This window comes from Sturnira hondurensis, unplaced genomic scaffold, assembly GCF_014824575.4.
Source record: "Sturnira hondurensis isolate 20B ecotype Veracruz unplaced genomic scaffold, ASM1482457v3 Scaffold0007406, whole genome shotgun sequence".
NCBI lineage: Eukaryota > Metazoa > Chordata > Mammalia > Chiroptera > Phyllostomidae > Sturnira > Sturnira hondurensis.
The window spans coordinates 5,197,230-5,220,268 of NW_028080037.1; the positions used below are offsets into that span (position 1 = coordinate 5,197,230).

Sequence of the window (23,039 nt, forward strand, 5' to 3'; positions counted from 1 at the left end):
GTCCACTCATTGTTTCCTCTTTCTTTCAATCATGACCCTGACTGACTTTCACAAGTTTAGATCAGGAGGCTTCTCAAACATACTGATTTCTGTAACTAGCCAGTGGCTATCCCTAAAACATTAAAAGAAATAAAACCCTTAGCAACATAGTAGACCTACCTTCTGATGAAGACAGTCAATCTCCCCCACAAGATTTCTTCCAATTGTGCAAGATGGAAGCAAGCACTAGCAGCTGAAACATACCAGAAGTGGCAGGGGCAGTCTGAATTCTCTGCCTTGTCTCCCGCACTAGCACGTAAGCTCCAGGGCAGAAGAGATCTCACCTGGCTTATTCACTACTATATCCCCAGAGCCTGGCAAACCAAGGTACTCAAGAAGAAAAAAAGTTTAACTACGGAATGCCTAGAAAATAAATGTCATGTTCCTTTTGAAATGACCGATTTTCCTTGGCAGGGTAAACTTGTCTGCTTAATAAAGGAACCAATGCTCATATAACCAACAGGTAACTTACCACTTATCAAGTATACAAAATTGTACAAGGCACTTGCCCCTCCCTGACCTCAAGATGCTCTAATTCTAAAAGGAAGGCAATGCAAGAAGCTCCTTTACTTCCAAACAAGTTAGATCCCAAATAGTTTTGTCACCAAATGTGAGATACAAATGGCACGTAAGCACATGACAAGATCTCACACATCATTAGGCATTAAAGAAATGCAAATTCAAAACACAATGAAACAGCACTAAATGGCTGAAATTAAAGATTAACACACCAAGTGTTGCCAAAAAATTAGAGCCATTAGAAATCTCTACCTGAAACTACTAATACTGTACATCAACTGTAATTGAAAAATAAATACTTAAAAGAAATCTCACTTATTGTTGAGGGGAATACAAATTAGTACAGTCACTTCAGCAAACAGTTTGGCAATTAACTTTTAAAATGAAATACTTGCCCATAGAACTCAGAAATCCTATTTCATTATATTTAATCAAGAGAAATGTAATTGTTATGATCACACAAAATCTGCACAAGTATTCAAAGCAGCTTTATTTATAACAGCCAAAACCTGCAACTCAGACGTCCATTACTCAATAAACAAACTACGGTGCATGCATACTGCTAACAGAATACAACTCTGCATCAAAGATGAAAAGCTACTGTTAACATGAACAAACTTCAAAGCGTTATGAGAGAACCCAATCACAAAAGGTTATAGTGTATGGTCCCATACACATGGCATTCTAGAAAAGACAAAACTATAATGACAAGAAACAGATCAGTAATTGCCAGGGCTGGAGGAAGAAGGGGACTGAAAGAAAAGAGGCTCAAGGGAACTTTATGGGGCCATATTTTGTGCGTGGTAGTGGCTACATGATTATAGATCTCTCAAAACTAAAGAACTATACACAAAAAGGATGAACTTTATGTAAACTATATCTCAATACATCTAATTAAACAGCAATCTGCCGCAATAAGGAATAACTACCTAGTAATTTGAGCTAAATCACAGTGCACTGAACAATGAAGAAATGTTTAGTCTTTTCTGTGTAGCTACATGTTCCTAGGTCCAAAATGGACAGGAGGAGGTTATGAAGCTTGCAGACCCAATACACGGACATTCTACTAGGCATCTCTTAATAACTGCCTCACATGTCACTGTAGATTGCCAGGGCTGTCCAACCTTTTGGCGTCTCTGGGCCATCCTGGAAGAAGAGTTGTCTTGAGCCACACATGAAATACATTGAGACACGTAATCACAAAAGAACTCATAATGTTTTAAGTTAAGTTTACGGTTTTGTGTTGGGCCGAATTCAAGCCATCCTGGGCCACATGCAGCCCTCGGGCCACAGGTTGGACACCCCTGCCGGCTTAGACCCTTCAATCAACGGACTGTGAAACTGTAGCATTGCTTGTAGGTCTTGACAAAAGTTTCAGCAGTCAAACTGTAAGGACTTAAGCCTTCCCCCAAACTCTTCCCATCCTTAGCTGCAAAATTCCCAGTTTTCCCATTTCACTCACTAATTCTTTATCATTTGCTGATTATTACTGACTAAATAAAAACAGTACTTTTGGATCTGTGTCCTTCAGAATAATTCATCCTGTCCTGAGCCATCATTTTCTTACTACTTACACTTTTTTCAATCTCTCATTTCAAACATGACTAAATGCTGACACTGTCAACACTGAGTACTGCTATGCTTGTTGAAAATGACAGCTTCGACGACAAAGCTCACAGTGAACACACAGAATCTAAAAACAGCCAGAATGGTTGACTGTGAGTGTCCATAAAGAAACAAATGAAACACCATCTACTGGTGGGGTCAACCCACTTAACACTGTGAGGTGTAGCTTTGCTCCTACCTCCGAGTTCATCCTAAGGAGAAAGACTGTCAGGGAAGAGCTGCTGCACTTAAATACATGGTGCTATGCAGCGAATGCCAAAGCTCAAGGAAGAGGAAGGAGTCACATTTTCCTAGAGCAAATATGGAAAGACACTGAGACACTGTGCAAGAGGGAATCTGGGCTAAGCCTTTAAAGACATGTTTAAGAGGACAAGACGACTAGATTGGAAGAATCTGATTTATGCTGGAGAATAAATACAGTGTGGGCAGTTTGTTGAGGGACTTGACTTTCAGGCTAAATAACCTACATTTGATTCTACTAGTAATGAGAGCCACTGAAAGTTTCTCAATAGAAAGAGGACACAATGAAAGACACTTGGGTAGATTGTTATGGCTGTGAAGTATATATGAAGTATCTGGACAAGGAGTGACCGATCAGAAGCTTGCAGAGCTACAGTAAGCAAATACCATCTGGTACCCAGGACAAAAAAAATCACCCAACCCCCTTCTCTATTCATGACTTCTCCGAGGCCAAAAGAAATCTCAGCATTCTCTACATAACACCTCCATCAACCAGAATTGGCATACGAGGTAAAACCTGTTTGTCATCTAGGCTAAGAATCACAAGATACTCGGAGAGGAAAGAAAAGGAATGTCTGGTAGGAACACTATAGTTACTTTATTTTTATTTTGCTTTATTATTGTTCTATTACAGTTGTTCCAACTTTCCCCTATGGCCCTCCCTTGCCCCACCGTTATCCATGTCCATGGGTCATTTATACTTGTTCTTTAACTAGATCCTTCCCCCTTCTTTCCTCCTTCCCCCCACCTTCCTCCCCTCTGGATCCTGTTTGTTGTTTCCAAAAACTATGGAATGCTTCAAGAACCTGCGCCATCACCCTTGCGCAGGAGCCATGCTGATCTTCCTTGTATCGTTCCAATTTGAGTATATGTGCTGCTTAAATGAGTACGAGTTACTTTATTTTTAAAAAGGACAAACACACTTTCACTTGAAATATATATGTGACAGAAAACAAAACAAAACAAAACAGCCAGCCCTGGCTGGTGTAGCTCAGTGGTTGAGCACCAGCCTGAAAATCAAAGGGTTGCCAGTTCAATTCCCAGTCAGGGCACATGTCTGGGTTGCGGGCCAGGTCCCCAGTAGGAGGTGCATGGGGGCGACCGCACATTGATGTTTCTCTCCCCATCTCTCTCTAAAAAATAAATATTTTTAAAAAACAGCGAAGTGGAGCTTTTGCTAATTGTAACATTTAAAAAATGATTTTTTTTTCTTGATAGGTGAATCTTAGATTACTAAACAAGAAATTCTGAAAACAAGTCTTAAGAAATATATTAGGAAAAGAAGGAACAAGATTCTAAAGCCAGCTATGCAGCCAATGATGGGAGAACACAACAAATAACCTCTGTGGCCTTAGTTTCCTCACCTATAAAGAGAATGAAAACTAAAAATCACCAGGGCCACTCCAACTCCAAATCTGTATGATTCTAAACTACTGAGGGTTTGCTATTTGCCAAGAGTGGAATGTAATAAAAATGTAGTATTTGTTCAAACACATGACTCAGTGGTGAATCTGTTCAGGGAGCCTGGGATACAGTAGTGAACAAAAAAAGTTTCTGCCTTCCTAATTTTTAAAACATTTTTATTTACTGATTTAAGAGAAAGGAAGAGAGAGACACAGAGAGAGACAACAACTTGTTGCTCCACTTATTTATGCATATATTGGTTGATCCTTATTGTGGCCTGACTGGGGACCAAGCCCACAACCCTGGCACATTGGAACAACACTCCAACCAACTGAGCTATCCGACCAGGGCTCACAGAGTTAAATTTTAGTTACCAAGGGATGAACCCCAATTCTAGCCTAGACTGGGGTTGCCATATAAAACAAAGGATGCCCAGTTAAATTTGAATTTCAGATAAATAATTTTGTCTGATGCAATTTGGCACATCTTTTTTAAAAATATTTTTATTTATTTATCTTTAGAGGGGAAGGGAAGGAGAGAGGGAGAGAAATATCAATGTATGGTTGCCTCTGCCGGGAACACACAAGGTATCGTGTGTCCCCTGCTGGGAACTGGCCTGCAACCCAGGTATGTGCCCTGACTGGGAATCGAACCTAACTGGGCGATCCTCTGGTTCGCAGGCCCGTGCTCAGTCCACTGAGCTACAGCAGCCAGGGCCTAATTTGGCACATCTTTATACTAAGAAAATCAGTCACTGTTTATCAGAAATTCAATTCTAGCTGGGCGTCCTTTGTCTTTATTTTCTCAACCTGGCAACCCTGGCCCACAAACAGCCACAAAACCTTCGCTCCGTCCTGGCACTGCACCTGAGTACATCTACATTGTGACTTTGACTACATCAATGAAAAATTACTTCATACTGCAGCACAGCATAACATGAAATGACATGGAAGTTCTTAAAACAATTCTTATGCCCTTAACAATGCAATGCGTCTTAACATCTTCCATTATTTTTCATTTTTTCGAAAAATGCTCGCCATGACCCACTAGAGTGGTTTTACAATCTACTACGGGGTCATGACCTGCAGTTTAAAATATACCTCTTTTGAGAGATATGAAAAACAAGTTAACCTTGTTTTATGAGTCACCCTTACAAGCTCGCCAATTAACTACATTGTGCTATGAAATAGTAATGCCTCTGGGGTCTACTATGGCACAGAGCTAGAAACTCACAGTCAACCAGGATGGTGTGCAGTCATGGATCACTAACAATAAAACTTCATTCTATGAGAGACCACATATATGACAGTGGGCCTGTAAAATGATAATGAAGTCGAAAAATTCCTATATCACCTAATGGAAGCACTGCTCACACGTTTGTGTTGATGCTGGTGTAAACAATCCCGCTGCACTGCCAGGGGTATAAAAGTACAGCACGCACAATGACAGCGGCAGGCTATACCATCCAGATTTGTGTAGGTCAACTCTGATTTACCCAACAGCACGCGTCTCAGAATGTATCCTCATCACTGGGGATATGACTACTTTTTGAGCCTGTGTATCCCTTTTTTATAATGCTCCCATCTCTTAATTATCATGCTGTCATTTCCAATGGCAGTCAGTATGTTTCCCCTACAAGCTTTACCCCTCTGACTGGCAATCTGTAAATCAAAAAAGCAAACTACATAGAATCATGTGCAAAGTAAAAGCAAATAAACTCTGAAAGATGCCCTCAAGGGTTTACCTTTCTGTAATCTGCAAAGACTTTAAATCTTTTCTGTACCTGATTTTCAAGTGTGTTTCAGGAATAAACAGTTAATTAAACAAGGTCCACAAAAAAATGTTTACAACCCCCAAAAGAAAAATCCATTATTTGGTTCAAAACCAGCCTTTTCTTTTTTAAAACTAAAACTATAATCAAGATTAATCTTGACTATTTACAAAGATTACTGCTAAGAGTATTTTTTAACATGTTCCATAAAAAGCAGTACAAACAAAAACTGGCAACCCTAAATACTGACAACAGGGGTAGATAAATCATCTCAAGGTAATACTTACATGAGGACAACATTCTAAAGGTCTGATACTCTTGATAATAATAAGCCACACTCATTTATAATTACCTTGCAGACAAGTCTCATACCACAAACTGATGGAATTTATAAAGACTCCATCACGGAATGCCATTTTATCCATCCTGAAAAGCAGCTAGCTATTAATCACGGCATGAAATTGATGTTTTACAGTCACTTGCCTCAACTTCAAAGCTTAAAGTGTAAGTAATCTATCTAAGAATTTTTTAGAAGAAATTTTAAATTTTCATATGCATACAACTGCAAATAATTTTCAGCAAATAAAACCTAAGGTTACTAATGGGTGCGGCAAATTTTCATAGACAACTAAGATCCATAACAATACTAACCCATTAAAAATAACAAAATCAAGGAGTCAGCACTGAAGTAAACTTCATATCACATATGTACAGAATTAGACATATTTTTTTTTGACTTCCTATTTTAGTAAGCCAAATTCAAGGTTACAAAAAGAAAATACTGAAGGGCAAGGACTATATGTGACTCTATATTCTTTAAAATACACAACATGATTTTGTTTACATCTACATTTATTTAAAGGGGTGTCATAAACTCTACAAATATGTTACACTAAGTCTCCTAACCTTTCAAAGCTTAGGGTTTTTCCCATTTTATTGTAAAATAAGGTTTTGTTATTTCATGCTTTGAAATGCTACAGTTTTAGGGGGAAAAACAAATTATTTAAGATGATGCTACACATTGCTGAATCTGAAACAGTGTACCATATGATGCCACTTGTGTTTAGGATCTGTATGTGCTGTATGTACACTCACAAAGAGCCCAAAAGGTGAACGCCAAATTTCTCGCAGTGCTTCTCTTGAAGGAAAGATTGTGGCAATTTTAATTTTATGGGAATTCAAGTTTTTCTTGTTTTTTGATTCTCTGCATTCTTACTTTTCTACAATGAGCATTTAAAGCTGTTTCTCAATTTATGAGATAGGACTTTCAAATATAACTGACCTAGTACTCATTCAAAGACTGTCTCAATTTATTAATTTCAAGAACGAATCTATTCTGGACACTGGTTCAAGTACATCTCTTTTCTGTATCATACTATAAACAGGTAAATATCAGGAACCACATCTCTACATGTCTGAAAGCTCTAAACCTTATACATATGCAATACGTATTACACAAAATCTTTTGAATTGGTGTTTTAAGTAACAGGAAAGTAGTTTACAACACACCTGCCTACGAAATTACAGCTCTGCTTCATTTGGCAAGCATCTCTGTGCAGAATACGACTCTTCTACATAGAACACTCATCTTCAAAAGCAGAAGAAATTCTTTTTGAATAGGAAACCATACTTGAAGGATATTGAAAACATTAAAATATACCTCAATCTATTTCCAATCCTAAGTCATGCTAGTAAAGGTTATGAGATCAAAACTGTCTATATTATAAATTCCAGGTTTAGATCCTAAATTTTTCCAAAGGCTTTACACCAGCTTCCTATTCACTGATAAGTCAATTTTCTGGTACAAAACATCCCTTTTCTCCAAGACTGTCTAACATCTAAGGAGGCATAAAAACCTAGAGAGGAAGGAGCACTTTAGTTTACTTTAGTTAGTTATAAAGACCACTGTATCAACCTCTTAAAATCTTGGTATAGTAACAGTCACAGATGACCCACATACGCTGTTAAAATTAAAAAGTACCTTTACTTAAAAAGATACAGTAGCAGGCAGGCCTGCTAACAAACTCTATCTCCACTGAAGTTGTCATAATCATTTGAAATAGCCACAAGAGTTTCGTTTAGGCTCAACATTTTATACAATGATCAAAATGCTATTATTATTTAGCCCAAGTAGAAAATTACAGTTCTAGGAAAAAAATTCTAAAAACTTATAATTCATTTCAAGGTATAAAAACACTTTGTTATGATGCATCTAAGTTCTAACACAGCTGTAGCTATTTAGGACTAAAAAAAATCAGATCCTCCTTTAAGTCGAAACATATGGCTATTAAATAGCTATGATATGAGTTAACATCCCTGTGTAAAATTGTAACTGTCTTTCTAATTAGAGAAACACAGAAAATACAAGTTTACATCTAACAACAACAAAAAAGGAACACCATGACTGATACCACGAATGTTTTGACTTTTCAGAAGCAAATCTTTAAGCAACTAGAGACTTTTCTTTGATAAGCAATATGATGTAGGCTTTTGCCCAATGTTAAAAAGTGAATTTTCTAGTCCTGGCTGGTGTGGCTCAGTGGACTGAGCACTGGCCTGCAAACCCAAAGATTGCAAGTTTGGTCCCTGGTCAGGGCACATGCCTGGGTCACAGTTGGTCCCTATCAGAGTTCTGAGAGAAGCAACCTATCAATGTTCCTATTTCACATCAATGTTTCTCTTTCTCCCTCCTTTCCCCTCTATAAATAAATAAAGTATATTTTTAAAGTATATTTTCTCTAGATATTGGAATGAAAAATTAAACTGATAAATAAGCCAATAGAAAAACAAAACTGTGCCTCTTTTAACAGGCAATCACAGCTTGCTTCTAATGACCTAGATGCCAATTAGCTTTTTTGGTTCAACTTCAAATGTGATTATTATCAATACCCACGTTAAAAATGAAATTAACAAAAGATGATGCAGTTTAAACCTTATACATTACAAATGGGGCTGTGTGACTACTTAATCTAGACAAAAAGCAAATGGCTACCTACCTCACCTTCTTCAAAACTTCCCTCAAGGGGGGGGGGTGGGGTGGGATGGGATGGGAGTAATAGACAGAAAACTACTTGAAAAATAATTAAATAAAAAAAATTGGAAAAAAAAAAACTTCCCTCAAATGTTAGAGCTTCTCAGTGAGGCCTCCCCTAATCCATTTTAAATCAAAACTCACTCTCCTCCCCCAACCTCCCCCGAAACACCCTTATCGTGTTCCCCTCTCATCTCCTTACTCTTATCATCTCCTTACTCTTATCTAAAGACACAGAGTTTGCTAATCCAATGTCATGTTTATGGTCTGGTTCATCCCATTAGAATGTAAACACCAAAGGAGCAGCTGTCCTCTATTCACTGACAGATCGCAAGCACCTGTACTTGCCTTAGACGTATATTTTCAACACACTTACGTGTTAAGTAAACGTAGGTTTTTCGGCTCTTCTAAAGGCATTTAAAGAAATGAACATCTCACTGACATTTAAATGGAAGCATAATGAACAATGAAACTAAATTGTAGCATACTTTCTAAATTGCAAGGCCTTCAGAGAAAGAAGCAATAAATGCACTAAGACAAAAATTACTAAAACTAAAGCTTTTTATTCACCCTTAATCCCATCAAACAAACTGTAACTTTAAAGTATTTAAAAGCAAGACTATGCTTAAAGGTTGTGACCCCTCCTTTTTTAAATGGGGAAAATGAAAAGATATGGGGTTAACTAGTGATAATTCCCAATGGTGCCATGAAACTACATAAAAGTTACCAAAAATAAATTAGTCATAGGGTAGCAGCTAGTAAAAAAATACTCTGATGAGTGAGAGGAGTTAACAAACCACCAAAAAGCTTTAGAACAAGTTCCTCAGGACTTTCATTCTTCTAGGTAGTAGGTATCAGCATAACAGGTAAGGAACTGAGTTTCCTTATAATACTAACAGTCACAGTTTTTGGTGCAGCTTCACACACACCATTTCATTAAATCCTCAGAGAAACCAAAATCACAAATACCATCAGGTAACTGACAAAAGCACTTAATAATGTATGCACTTTGACAGTAACTTTTCCCTTGAAAACCCCTCACTGTGTCTGACACACTACAAAGAACCAGCGCCCTAACCCTGGAGATTCTGCTACAGGGCACAGCTGGCAAGAGCCTTGAAAACCTTCAAGCCCTTTGACCTAGTAAAGCCACTCCTGGGAACTTTCTCTAAGGATAATTAGACTGAACCAGAAAGCTATTAGTATAAAGATGTTTACTGCACCATTATCTATAATAGCAAAAACGTGGAAACGCAATTCCCAACAACAGAATGGTTAATTAGAAACTTTAAAAAAGTGATGAGGGGGGAAAAAGCTGAACACAAAATAAGTCACTAAAACTACATAAAAATGAAAAGGTAAAAAGCCAAAGTAAGGACTGGATGAAGGTAAAATTATGTTCAAACTTTAATATGGTGGTTACGTTGTTCTAAGGGAGTAAAAGCCACCTTCTGAAATGTGAGTGACAATTAAAGGCAGAATTTTTGAAAGCCATTCAAATCAACTATTCACTTTCCCCCAAAAGACCCAAAAGTCAAATACGAAGAAATGTTGTGTTGTATTGTATTATCTAAAGCAGACACGTGAACTTCCAGACTTTCAAGAATATTTTCTATCTCTAAACACGTCAAACCCAATGCTGCATTTTCTTCTTCCCCGTTGGCCCCGGACACTTACTGAAACTGCTGATACACTCCAACCCCAGTGAGGATGCTCTCGTAAGTGTAACTGGTTTACAAAGAACCCAGGGAAGTGATTCAGAACTGAAAGAATCCTACATGCGCGTTAACTACAGATCTGCACAAGAATAGAATTTCACATCACATGAGTCCAACACATTAAACAAAACACGTCTTTATCAAAAAGAGTACGGCTACAACTTACGCCTCAAGAACTTAAACTGAGAGCCAATGCAACTTAAAAGTCTTAGTTTTAATTCTTATTTAAACGCGTTGACTGCTAGATTTCTGATTGATATCTAAGAAGGGAAAAAATGCATCATCCTTTTCTAGAAAAACTGTATTTAAATCTTCCCCATCTTTGTCTATGGGGATGGTAGGATGCCACTGAGAAAGGGGAAATTTAAGTTACAGAATCCTAAGTGGATTAGGTAGAAAAACAGGCACTCCCTTTAAATTACTTTAGCTGGATACAGCTTTTGTAGGTATTTCAGAGAAGGGGAAACTGCGCGCGAGGGAGGGTAGGAATCAAAACAACCAAAGTTCTCCCCGCCCCCCACCCAAGGCAGCAGCACCACCACTTAAATATCAGAACTTAAAAATCAGCCCGGTTCCCTCTAGATGGGCAACTTCTGCCGAAAATGAAAATTCTTTGGAAACGGGCTGCAAAAAACATGTTTTCAAAAAAATGGATGAAGTGGAAAAACGTCCATTTATCCCACCTTCCAAGGCCCAGGATGTCCGTCTGCTTGAGGAGGACCCCGTCACCAACCGGCCCCGCCGCCTAGGCCCGGGGCGGCCCTGCGTGCCCTTGGTGCGCTCTGGCGGCGCTCCCCGAGTTAAGGGCACTGGCCACAAAGGAATGGAGTCTATTGACATTTGCTGCCCGGTCTCAACACTAAGCATTTTCTCAGTTCGTGAAACACGAACTGATGACCCCCCACCCCCACACTAACCCCCTCCCGGTCAGACCCGGTTACCGGAGACGACCCTGCGCCCCCCCGTTTCCACCACCAACCTGGGTATCGGGGGTCGAGGGGAAGACCCCGCAAGTAAACACCCGCACTTCTGCCTCCAGGAGCCTCGCCACGTCCCCTGCTGGAACCCCGCTCCCCTCGAAGTCTCCGAATTCGGGGCGGGGGTCTGGGGACACGCGCGGCGCTCCCGCGCCCCGCCACCCCCCCAGTCCCGCCCGGACTTCTGACGCACGCCGGGCCGGCCCCCGCCCACCGCTCCCCAAAGGCGCCTTCTCTCCCGCGGCCTCCGCACGGCACTGCGGCTCGGCCACCACCCGCGCGGGAGGCCTTGCGGGGGAAGCAAGGCGGCCGGGAAGCGGCCGGGCCCTCCCCACCCCCAGGTGCCGGAGCTCCGAGCCCAGCCGCCGCCTTCCCTTTAAAGGCGGGGGGGTGCGGGGACCCCTGCCCACCCGCCTCAACCCAGGGGCAGGCGGGGGGAGGCCGAAGGCATGGGACGGACCCTAAGGGCCCCAGATGTGCCCCGAGACCGCCCTGCTAACGGGGAGGGAGACGCTGCCCTAACTGCCCCCTTCGTTAATCCCTCGGGGGGAGTGGGCAAGTTTCTGGAAACGGAACCAGAACCCTAAGCCCCTTCCACGTTAATGTTCAAGCCGAGAGTGGGGGCGCTGCCCCAGCATCCCCCCCATCTGGGGCGGAGGAGGCATAAAGGCGGCGGAACAGGGGCTGACAACTGCCGAGACCTGTGAACCACTCCAAACGCTTAAATGGAGAGGGGGAGGCCGCCCAGTCCTTCCATCTTGACCGTTCGGGGGAGGGGGTGGGGTGCTGCAGGAGGCTGGACACCGCCTGACATTCCCAAAGGAAACGCGCGGCGCCTCCCACCCAACCCCCCGGGCTCCAGACCAGAGCGGGGAGCCCCACCCCCGCTGCGGGCCCCCGGCCCACCGCCGCCCCCCCACCTCCGAAGCCGGGCGGTCACGGGGCGGGGACGGCGGTGCGGGACGCGGGGGAGGGGATGCAAGGCCCGGGCTGGGCCCGGCCCGCGCGGAGGGGGGCTGGGGCGCGACACCCACCTGCCCAGGCCTGGCCGCCCGCCGCCAGCGCTCGCCGCCACCGAGGAGGAAGCCGCGGCCGAGGACGACGAGACTGAAGGCGTTGACGGCGCCGCGGCAGGCGACGTGAGAAGGCCGCCGCCGCCACCGGGCTTGCGGGCACTGGCGACTGCGGGTGGTTGTTGCTGCTGCTGCTGCTGCTGCTGGGGCTTCAGCGACATGGTGAGGGGCCCATACACCGGCCCGCACGCCGGGCGGGGACAGCCGGGAGCAGGGCGCGCCGAGGAGACGCCGGAGCGCGGCGGGGACGCGCGGGCGCAGAACGGGGAGGCGCGGGTTAGCGTGGCCGGGGGGGCGCCCGGGCCGGCGAGGGGGAGAAGGAGGACGACGAATGGGCAGGGAGGCCCGCCGAATCCGAGAAGCTGCCGGGAGCCGGGCCGGGACGCGCTGCCGCCGTTGCCGTTGCTACCAAAACAGTCTGAGGTGGAGGGAGGCGAGCGCTGCTCAGAGGGAGGGGGGCCGGGGCCGGGCGGAGGAGGGGCGGCGGAGGGATACGGGTCCGGAGCTGCGATGCCGCCGCCCCGCCGCTCCGGCCGCGGGAGCGAGCGCCGTCCGGGCCACCTTGCCGCAGGTAGGCGGCGAGGCTCGATGGCCGCTGCTGGGCCCCGAGGATCTGCGGCCGCAGAGCGCATCGGGGGCTGGACAGAGGGAGGCTCCCCGTAGCGTTGCCGGGTGCGCGCGGAGGTGCGGGATGGGAACTCTTTACCGGAAGTCGGAAGAGTCGGACGGAAGCAGAACGTGAGGCGGCCCCAGGGCCGGGAGGGACACGTGAGGAGCGGGCGCCGCGCTGGGCCGCATTCGCGGGGGTCGGGCGAGGGCCCGGCGGCCGGCCCTGCCCAGGTCCGCCCTCCTCGAGGCGTGTCTGCCCTTTGGAGAGGGCGTGTCTGTCTTTGCCTGCGGGGCCAGCCTAGTACAGAGGACTTGAGAGAAGCGTTTCTTCCCCGCCCCCCAATATTCCTTCAACGTCCTCAGACTCAGAGAACCCGAGATTGCCCCCACCTGATGCAACCTAAAAAAAGGACTGCGAATGTCGTCAGGGCGGACATTATGTCTTGCAAAGTGTAAAGCACCTTGAACACAAGCATCTCCTAGTTTCCTTTGTATCCCCAGCACCTGGCACACAGTGGGCTCTCTCAGTGTCACTTGGCGTCTCAAAGGCAGGCCGTCCTCTCATTCCCTGCCAAGACTAAGGGTTGGGATCAAGCAATCTCCCGGAGCCAGTCACATCTGGTTACCTTTTCCCCACTTTTTCCACCCCTGCAACACAGTAACCAGAAAACTCTTGGGTATCTGACCTTCATTTGAACCCATTTCCCCTCACTTGAACTTCTTGTTCTTCATTCATGAGACTCAAAAGGAAGTGTACGTGATTGGTAGAGCTACGAATAATGGGGTCTCCTTCGGTGGAGACAGAACAGACCTCACAAGAATGCGAACTTTAGACCTTGGCCCCTTCAGAAGTTTTACTTTAACTTAGGTTGTTAGCCAGCACAGTAGTCCGTTTTTTAAATGTGTTGCAATTAAACTGGAAGCAAGTATGTAGCTTTTTTTTTTTAAGTGAAGAATTCAGTGTTTAAAAAAGTGAAGTTACTTTAGGAAGTGATAGGAAGAAAACACCAAAATTCCCCTTAATATTCCAGATAAAAATACCATATTTAGAGAATGATTAAGCCACGAGTCTCCAGTAGCCAAATTGAAATTAATCTCCTATTTAGTCCAGGCAGAAATAATCATTATACTCTGCAAACATCTGAAGAGTAGGAAAATCAGCTTTATCTCCTATCTGAGTAAAAAGGAGACTGGGGGAGCAGGGAGGGGGGACTAGTAATCTTTTAAATCAGTTGTTGTGAAATCCTTTAAAAATTAACCCAAAGGAAATTGAGATTAAAAAACCAGAGGAAGAAAAAGAAATAGGACCATAATAGAAATACAATAAATTTTCTGTAGTTTAATGATTTGACAATTAGCTATATCAGGGACCAAGTTCCCAGAATTCAATCTTAGGACCAAATTTCAGACAGATGGAAGGAAAAAGGGAAGTGGAATAAGAAAGCCTGAAACTGACACAACTGAACTTGATTTCAGTCGGTAATCGATTGTTCAATTGATTTCATTCACGCTGACAAAGCTCAAGTTTTCACCCATTATCACTGAAAATATTTTTATCAGTTTTACTAAAGTATCATTTATGTTATGGAATTTACCCATTTTGTTTACACAACTCAATGATTCTCAATACGTTTACAGAGTTATGTAATCATAGCCACTAATTTCAGAACCTGTCCCTCCCCCCAAAAGATTCCTCATTCCCATTTGCAGTGACTCCCAGTTCCCCTCCTCAGCCCCAACAACTAAGTTACTTTCTGTCTCAGTGGACTTACCTGTTCTAGACTTTCACATGGAATCTTACAGCGGGTGGTCTTTGTCTGCCTTTTTTCTCCTAGGATATTGTTTTTGAGGTTCATCCACGTTGTAGCATGGATCCGCGTTTCACTCATTATCACTGAGTAGTACTCAGTTGTCTATTTGTGTATCTCCTCACCATTTGGTGGGCATTTAGATTGTTTCAAGTTTTTGGCTATTATGGATAATGCTGCTGTGAACATTTGTAAACATTATGTCGTCACATCTTTTTCTCTCGAGTAGATTCCGAGGAATCAAATGTTCACTGATACAGTAAAATTTATATTTAACTTTTAAAAATACTCTCAAATTTCTTCCCCCCAAAGTGACTGTGCCATTTTACATTCACACTTGGAATGTTTGAAGGTTCGTCATTAAAATTTGATTTATGTTTTCCTATTGAAATGGAAACCGAGAGAACCTTTACTGCCATTCTATTTTATACACCCCCCCACCCCCATTTTCCTTTATTAGAGATTACCACCCAGAACCAAGGAATATCTATTGCTGTAAACTCTCGCCCTGAATTCTAGACGCCTGAAGTGATGGTTCTTTAACAGCCACTGTGGTGTGAGGGGGCTTTACCTAATGGCAGGGAAACGCGCCTTATGACACAGGGGCGTGGCAGGCAGCCCAAGATGACCCCATATGACCCCGTCCTGGTGTTCAGACCCAGTGAAATACCCTCTTCTTGAACATAAGCTGGGTCTAGTGGCTTCTTTCTCACAAAAAGAAAAAAGTGGGGGTTCTCACTTCCAAGATGAGGTTACAATATACTGTGACTTTCACTGGGGACTGCCCCTCTGTCACTCACTTGCTTTGAATAAAGACAGTGGCCATGTTAGAGCTGCCCTCGAGAGGCCCCCCCCAAGCGTAGAAATGACATCTCCACCCACGGCAGGGAGGGGCTGCCTGTTGGCTGCCTACAGCTCTGCGAATAAGATTGGAAGCAGATCATGCCCTGATCAGTCCTTGATATGACCTCTGCCCTGGTCAGTGCACCTTGACTAGGCTTTGTTTGAGACCCTGAACTAGAGATGCTCAGCCACACCACACCAGATTCCTAACTCTTTTGTTGTTTAAGTTAACAGATTTGGGGGTAATTTGTATGCAGCAAAAGATAACTAATACAGACAACCAAGAAAAAAAGTGATTTCAACGTGCATTCAGAATTCTTTAAAGACAAATGCTGAACTCAGGGACTAATATTGTATCCAATAAATGTTAAATTTTTTAGTATGCCCCACCCCAAGTGATTCGGGGGGCACACATTTAAACAAAACCAAGTACCACTGGAGAGTTGTCATCGCGGGCAATGAGAAACACCCATGGAGCCCTGGCTGGTGTAGCTCAGTGGATAGAGCACGGGCCTGCGAACCAGACGATCGCGGTTCGATTCCCAGTCAGGGCACATGCCTGGGTTGCAGGCCAGTTTCCGGCAGGGGCCAGTTCCCTGCAGGGGATGCACGAGAAGCAACCATACATTGATGTTTCCTCCTCTCTCCTTCCCTTCCCCTCTAAAGATAAATAAATAAAAATATTAAAAAAAAACACCCGTGGAAGGGTTCTGATATTAAGAAGTATTGCTACAATTCACCTCCTAAAAAAAGCGGTGGCCATTGCAATCACTATTTCAGAAATGAAATCTAGGATCAAGGGAGAAACCAGGTAGAGACTTTTTAACTTGGGCATCTAGTCCTGCGGATTCCGCGCCTGCTTTCTGCTTCTCCGTGACCCTTCAGCAAGGCACGTGGCGCTCTGATTTTCATCACTTCAATGATTAATCAAGTCTGGGTGGGGGTTTAGAGATGAAAACCTGATGTCGCCGTGCAGAGCAGACGTGCAGACGGTGGTTTGCTGCCACTCGGTACAGCAGTGCACATCCGGGGATCCAGGATTCCCAGCGATTCATTTACCTGCAATCATTTCTCTTCAGCTCTCTCCGGCTGATCATGTTTAATGTATGATGCTACATTATTCACTCAATACTCTTGATTTCGCTTTCAAAAGCATGAAAATGAGTTCAAATCAAAACTAACACGCACTCCCCTCCCCCCAAAAATCCATCCTCTTGAAGTTTTTGCAAAGACCAATCCTCATTTGAGAGAGAGAGAGAGAGAGAGAGAGCGCGCGCGAGCGAGCAGATGTAATTTCAAAAATAGGACCATGGCTAATTAAACCAGTGTTTTTTTCTAACCATGGTTACTCAGAATTCTTAGAGGCTAATCTATTTGTAGACACTCCAGGAATCCCAAAAGACTAAAAGCAGTTAAAAAAAGGTGTTGTGGGGGGACTTCCAAGAGGCATTATTTATACACCTTGTATGCAAAGTAACAACTTTCACATAAGTTTGAAAAAAAACCAAGGGTGTGTGGTAAAATAGTAGGGAACACAACAACATTCCTTGAAAAAGCTTTCCAATGAGCCCTTTCTGCCCCACAAGCACACTCTGGTTGTGAAGTTGCTCATTTTGTTTCACCTTGTGGGACAGAATAACGATGCAGTGACATTATTCACAAGGCAAAAGCTGGATGCCAGCTGAAACACACAGAAGAAAGAATTCTTTATTTTTCATTGGAAATGCTTCTGCTGTACGGAGCCAGAAATTTAAAGAAACTCGGCCTTATTATTCTTCCTCTTTCTCCCTTTTTGTTTTTGGATGCCCCCTTTCTGGGGTGAATTCTGCGGGCAGCCTGTTTCGGGGCCACGGATTTATGGAAAGCGTAGAGGTGATGTGAAGCAGGCACTGTGTAGGAAATGCAGGATGGGATGGAAAAGGGACGAGTGCAGCACTGGTGACAGCTGACCTGGCCATTAGCACGAGGTCTCGTTAAGTTTGCTACAGGATGCCCAGAGCCCCTCCGTGGGACCCCAGAGGGATCAGACTGTGATTAATACTGACATTGCTGACATGACCTTAGAAGAGGGACCAGAGTCTTGTTCCAGAGCGGAATCAGATACAGGCTTAACAGCGCTCCCTGTCTCTCTCAAGCCCACTTATTATTGAAACTATTTTCCACAAGGTAAGCCTTAGCGCTCAGGAATGAAAATAATTGCAGACCTTTCTATAGTGTTTACTATGTACCAACTCTGTTCTATGTGGTTTCTCCACAGTAACTCACTCATAGAGTCTTCACAGTGGGCTGCTGATGCTGACCAGGAGGGGAGGATTTTGCCCCGCCCTCAGAGGGCATTTGGCAATGTCTAGGGACACTTATGTCTGTCACAACTGAAGGGGAAAGACTCCTGGCATCTAGTGGGTAGAGGCCAGGCATGCTGCTCAACACCCACCATGCACAGCACAGGCTGCCCTTCCGGAGCAGTGGACCGTCCAGCCCTGTGTATCAGTGGTGCCGGGGTCGGCTGAGAAACCCCGAAGGAGCCGGGATTGTCCTTCTCATCTGACTGATGGGGGGACTGAGGCACAGAGAGGTTCAGTCACTTCAGATGGCACTCAGTGCATGGCAGAGCTGGGGTCTGACTCCGGGCGGTCTGTCTCCAGTGTGTGGGCCTTAAGCCACTTTGCCACGTGAGACAGTGAAGGCCCGAGGGGGCCCTCCAGGAAAAATAAACTCCTCTGCTTGGTTTCATCAAATGCAAGCCCGCGACGACTGCCTGTTTCTTGATGAGACAGAGAGCCTTCTCTTGTAAAAGTCACCACCATCCGCAGGGGACAAGCTAGCAGCGCCTATCGGAACTGAAAGAGCACCTTCCCAACAAGGGCGACAAGCCAAATGGACGAGGATAATCGCAGCGGCGCCGTTCAGAGCATGGAGAGAAACTGCGTCCACAGGGGACAAACGCCCTGCAGGGCGTCCCACGGGCGATGGAATATGGAGAGTCCTCAGCTGCGCAGGGGGAAGAGCACATTTTCCCACTGACCCGAAAGGCCATCTAAGCCTTTATTGCTACAAACAAGCAAGTTCCGAAGGTAACTGCGTGAGGGGATAGGTATGTCAGTTCACTGGATTGTGGTAACCGTTTCACAATGTCTACAAACATCAAATCACGTTGTATGCTTTGAGTCCGTACAGTTTTGTCAATTACACCTCCATAAAGCTGGGCAGGAGCAAGGCCTGTTGTTAAGCCAAAAACCAGAAAATTTTAAAATAAAATAATAAAACAATAAGTATAGGGTGTTTTTCATGGTATACACCAACTTGTGTTAAACCAAAGGGAAGTATGAATAAGTATGTGTGTGTGTGTATATATACATATATACATATACACATACATATTTATTTTACTATCTGTATGTGCATAGAATATTTCTAGATAGGGCACAAGAAACCTGGTCCCAGGGAAGAGGTAAACTTATTTATCACATCCCTTTTGACCATCTGAAAATTTACTTTTGAAAATTTGTCTTACCATGCACACGCCACCTTTTCCAAAAACATAACCAAATAAAATGTTAGGGCGTCCGAAGGCATAATCTCTGTCCAGTGCCCCACGGTTTACAGAGCGCTCTTATTTGCATTGTTTCCTTTGGCACTCACCCCAGAGATGGCAACACCAGGGCAGAAAAGTGGCACGAGCCACCCAAGGTCACCACTCCCTGCCAGCCTGGCCAGGTGCTGCCCATCCTTGCCTCCCACCAGCAGTGCAGTTCCTGTCTCTACCACTTTAACTGCGTTGTATTTGACCGCAAGCCGCTGCTCGCAGCGCGCGCTAGGTCCCTTCCCTTCCTGTCGCATCTGCCTTGTTTTTGGCTGAGATGCCATAGTGGCCACACAGAGGCGCTGCTGAAGCAGGTGCTTCACTCCCAGCACCTGGTCGGAGTCCACCTGTACCTAATAGGCACTTCATGAACCTAAGCTGCTTTCATCTGGTAGAGGCTAATCCTCCATTTATACGTGCTTGTTGATTTGAACCTGAAATGGCGGGTGCTTCCTAGTCCTACCTGCCAACTGCTACCAGCCAGGGGCCCCCATGACGGGCCTGGCATCCAAGGCCACCCCCTCACGACCCAAGCATTTCCAGGCAGTGAGGGGACAGGTGGACGAGTCTTTCCGACCCACATGCTTCCATCACACGTGGTCTAGGTGGGGTTTGCCTTCAGCCCTGGGTAAAGCTTACCTCCCTCCCCACTCATGTGGCCTCGGAGGTCTTCGGGACAGTGTCTGTCTGGTCCATCAGAAGACCCTGGAGCTAAGCAACCATGGGGGGCCTTCTGGGGAACTGCTCAGTCACCAGCCTTCCGTAGGTTTAGAGGAGGTCGGAGCAGACCATTGGTTCCCCGCCTCTGTGCAGGGTTCTCTTCCGTTGCGCGAGGGGAGGGGGCCATCTCTGGCCTCAGAGGGCCAGGACAGTGCAAGTCTTCGTACAGCAATAAGCAAACGCTGGGCTTCTAGTTTCCGGAAAATGACTCGGGAATCCCACATGAATGCTTTTTAAAGTTATAGAAGCCTTTCTAAGAACATCCTGAAAGTGTGTGTATCTGTTAGCATTTGCTGTGTGACAAACCACCCCCACAACGTGTCGGCTTACAACCACAAACCTTATTCCGTTTCTTCAAATTCCGTGGGTCAGCTGAGCAATCCTTCCTCCACTCTGGGCCGGCTCGACTGGGCTTGAATGGTCTGCGAGGGCCTAGAGGCACATGTGGCAATCAGCTCTGTGTCAGCTGGGGGCGGTAAAGACAGCTCACCGACACATCTCAGCAGATGAGCCCGGGCGTGTTCGAGTGGCAGAGGTCACAAGGTTCCCAAGAGAAGCAAGAGGCGCCTCGAGGCACAGGTACTTTCCAGATCTGTGCTTGCGTCACATTTTCTAATGTCACATTTAAGTCAAAGCCAGACACATGGCCAAGCCCAGATTTGGGGGATGGGGAAACAGACTTCAAATCTCTCTCTCTACTTATTTTTAGAGAGAGGGAAAGGGAAGGAGAGAAACATCAATGTGTGGTTGCCTCTTGTTCGCTCCCTACTTGGAATGGGGGGTCTGGCCTGCCACCCAGGCATGTGCCCTGACTGGAAATCGAACCAGAGACCCTTTGATTTGCAGGCCCACGCTCAATCCACTGAACTACACCAGCTGGGGCGGACTTCAAATCTCGATAAAATAACCTGTAAAATCCCTTTGCACAGGCAGGGCGTGCAGGGAGGAAAGAATCTGTGGCCCATTTTTGTTACATATTGTAATGAGATGGGACATTTGAAAATCAGCTTAAAAACTCCTCTCAGCATTCAGAAGAGAGCCAGGAAGCTTCCTTTCAGCAGTCGGTGGCGTTCAGACCCCCGTCACCTCATCAGGACAGTGAGAGTCATCCCGATGAGCACAGCACCGGGGGCGGGGGGGGGGGGGGGGGGGAGTTCCCGCAAAGCTGCTTGTGAGGGTTAATTTCATGCATCACCCTGCCTGGGCTATGGGGTGCCCAGGTATCTCCTCAAACATTGTTGCTGGCTGTGTCTGTAAGAGCGTTTCTAGAAACAAGTTAACATTTGAACTGGCAGGCTTTGCATTGCGCATCCAGGGTATGTGGGCAGACGATGCACTGAGGATGTGAACGGAACACAAGGCAGGAAGGGAGAGTTCTCTCGCCCTCCGCCTGACCACTTGATGGGACATGGGTCTCCTCCTGTCCTCAGACTGGGAGTTAAGCCATCAGCACTCCTTTTTCCCCAGGCCTTTGGACTTGGACCAGAACATGTGCCAACAGTTCTTCTGGTTTTCAGGCCTGGAGCCTTACACTAGCACCATACCTCCCACTTTCCTGGGTCCCCAGCTTGCAGACAGGCGGACTGTGGGACTTCTGAGCCTCTGTAATCAAGCGAGCCAATGCCATCTATACAAGGAGGGGCCCCCCAAAACCCACAGAATTTATTCTTACGTGTTTAAACTTCAGTCACCTTCAAAGCACTCTCCATTTGATGCAATACACCTATCAAGACATTTTTCCCACGGCTCAAAACAGTTTTTGAATTTGATTTTGATGCCTTTGAGTGCTCCTGTCATTTTGTTTGTTTGTTTCACCTCTTCCACGTCGCCAAAACGTTTCTCCTTGAGGACCTTTTTCATCAGGGGAAAGAAAAAAAAAGTCGCTCGCTGCCCTGGCTGGTGTAGCTCAGTGGATTGAGCGCGGGCCTGCGAACCACATGATCGCGGTTCGATTCCCAGTCAGGGCACAGGCCTGGGTTGCAGGCCAGTTCCCAGCAGGGGACTCATGAGAGGCAACCATACATTGATATTTCTCTCCTTCTCTCCTTCCCTTCCCCTCTAAAGATAAATAAATAAAATCTTAAAAAAAAAGTTGCTCGGGTGAGAGTGACTCACCCGAGGGAGGGTGGTGCATGGGGGTCATACCCTTTTTGATCAAAAACTACAACACTCCATGCAGGGGGGGCAGGTGCACTCCTAAATCATCCATCATGAAATGGGCAGATGGCGTTGAAAGAGCCCACTCCCCCAAAAAACAACATTCACTGAAGCTGAGCATAGCCTCTCACACCACCACCAGCTGGCATACTGATAGAAATGGGTTCCTAGAACACTCACCTAGCAGGCAAAGCCTGTCCTACAAGGGGCCCACCCTCCAGAAGATAATTCTGGGGTTTTGGTTCCCCCTCGTCTATCTCCTGTTGGTTCTGTTTCTCCAGAGAACCCTGACAGATAGACTGACTGGTTCTCCAGAAATGCGATCACATGACCTTGCGAAGGTCATCCTTCTCATCCTTGACCAACACTGAGAGCTGCGGCAGGTGTTCTTGAGTGGCACAGCAGCTTTCAGAGGTTGTCTTGCAGGCGGATGACAAGAGACCCAGTGCCAAACAACCCAGGCCTAGCTTGTGGAGATTAGATGGCCAGGCACGGGATGGCATTTTCTAGCTTTCATTCAGGTTTTTGGCATGGTCTCCAAGTCTGTGATTTTCAGCTCTTCCTCCTCCTAGGCCTGATGCAACCTTTTGATCTCATTTTATTGAGCAATATTATTACACCACTTTACAAACGCACCTTTCATTCCAGGCTGACCTTAAAATCATCTCCTTTCCCCCATTCCTGGAAGGGCATGCATAGTTAGCAGAACACTCCACAATACTAGATTTAAAAGCAGGGGAAGCATAGAGTAGGTGCCTGAAAGCGGTCAAGGCCAGGAAGTGTTCAAGAAGTGCGGGCTGGGAAGAGGGGAGGAAGAGCTGGGTGGGAGAAAGGCAAATGGATGCCGAGAACCGGTTAACTTCGGGCCTGCCCCGAGATGTCCGACTGGGACTGTTCTGTTCACAGCTTCGCTGACGTGTA

General features: G+C 45.4%; 1 protein-coding gene and 1 non-coding gene across 9 annotated transcripts in view; both read right to left on the reverse strand.

Annotated features, from left to right (window-relative positions):
• ATXN2 (ataxin 2) overlaps positions 1-13,096 on the reverse strand; it is a 100,914-nt gene extending 87,818 nt beyond the window's left edge. For 3 of the 8 annotated variants that reach the window (XM_037052103.1, XM_037052102.1, XM_037052096.1), the window contains exon 1: positions 12,360-13,096. In XM_037052103.1, coding sequence (XP_036907998.1) covers positions 12,360-13,030 — 671 coding nt within the window. In that variant the 5' untranslated portion in view covers positions 13,031-13,096. The remainder of the gene's footprint in view (positions 1-12,359) is intronic. The other 5 variants (XM_037052098.1, XM_037052097.1, XM_037052100.1 and 2 more) reach the window with 2 other exon arrangements.
• Positions 3,207-3,314, reverse strand: LOC118991371 (U6 spliceosomal RNA). Its single transcript, XR_005067399.1, has one exon. It is a non-coding gene; the product is annotated as a U6 spliceosomal RNA (small nuclear RNA).
• Positions 13,097-23,039: the final 9,943 nt, after the last annotated feature.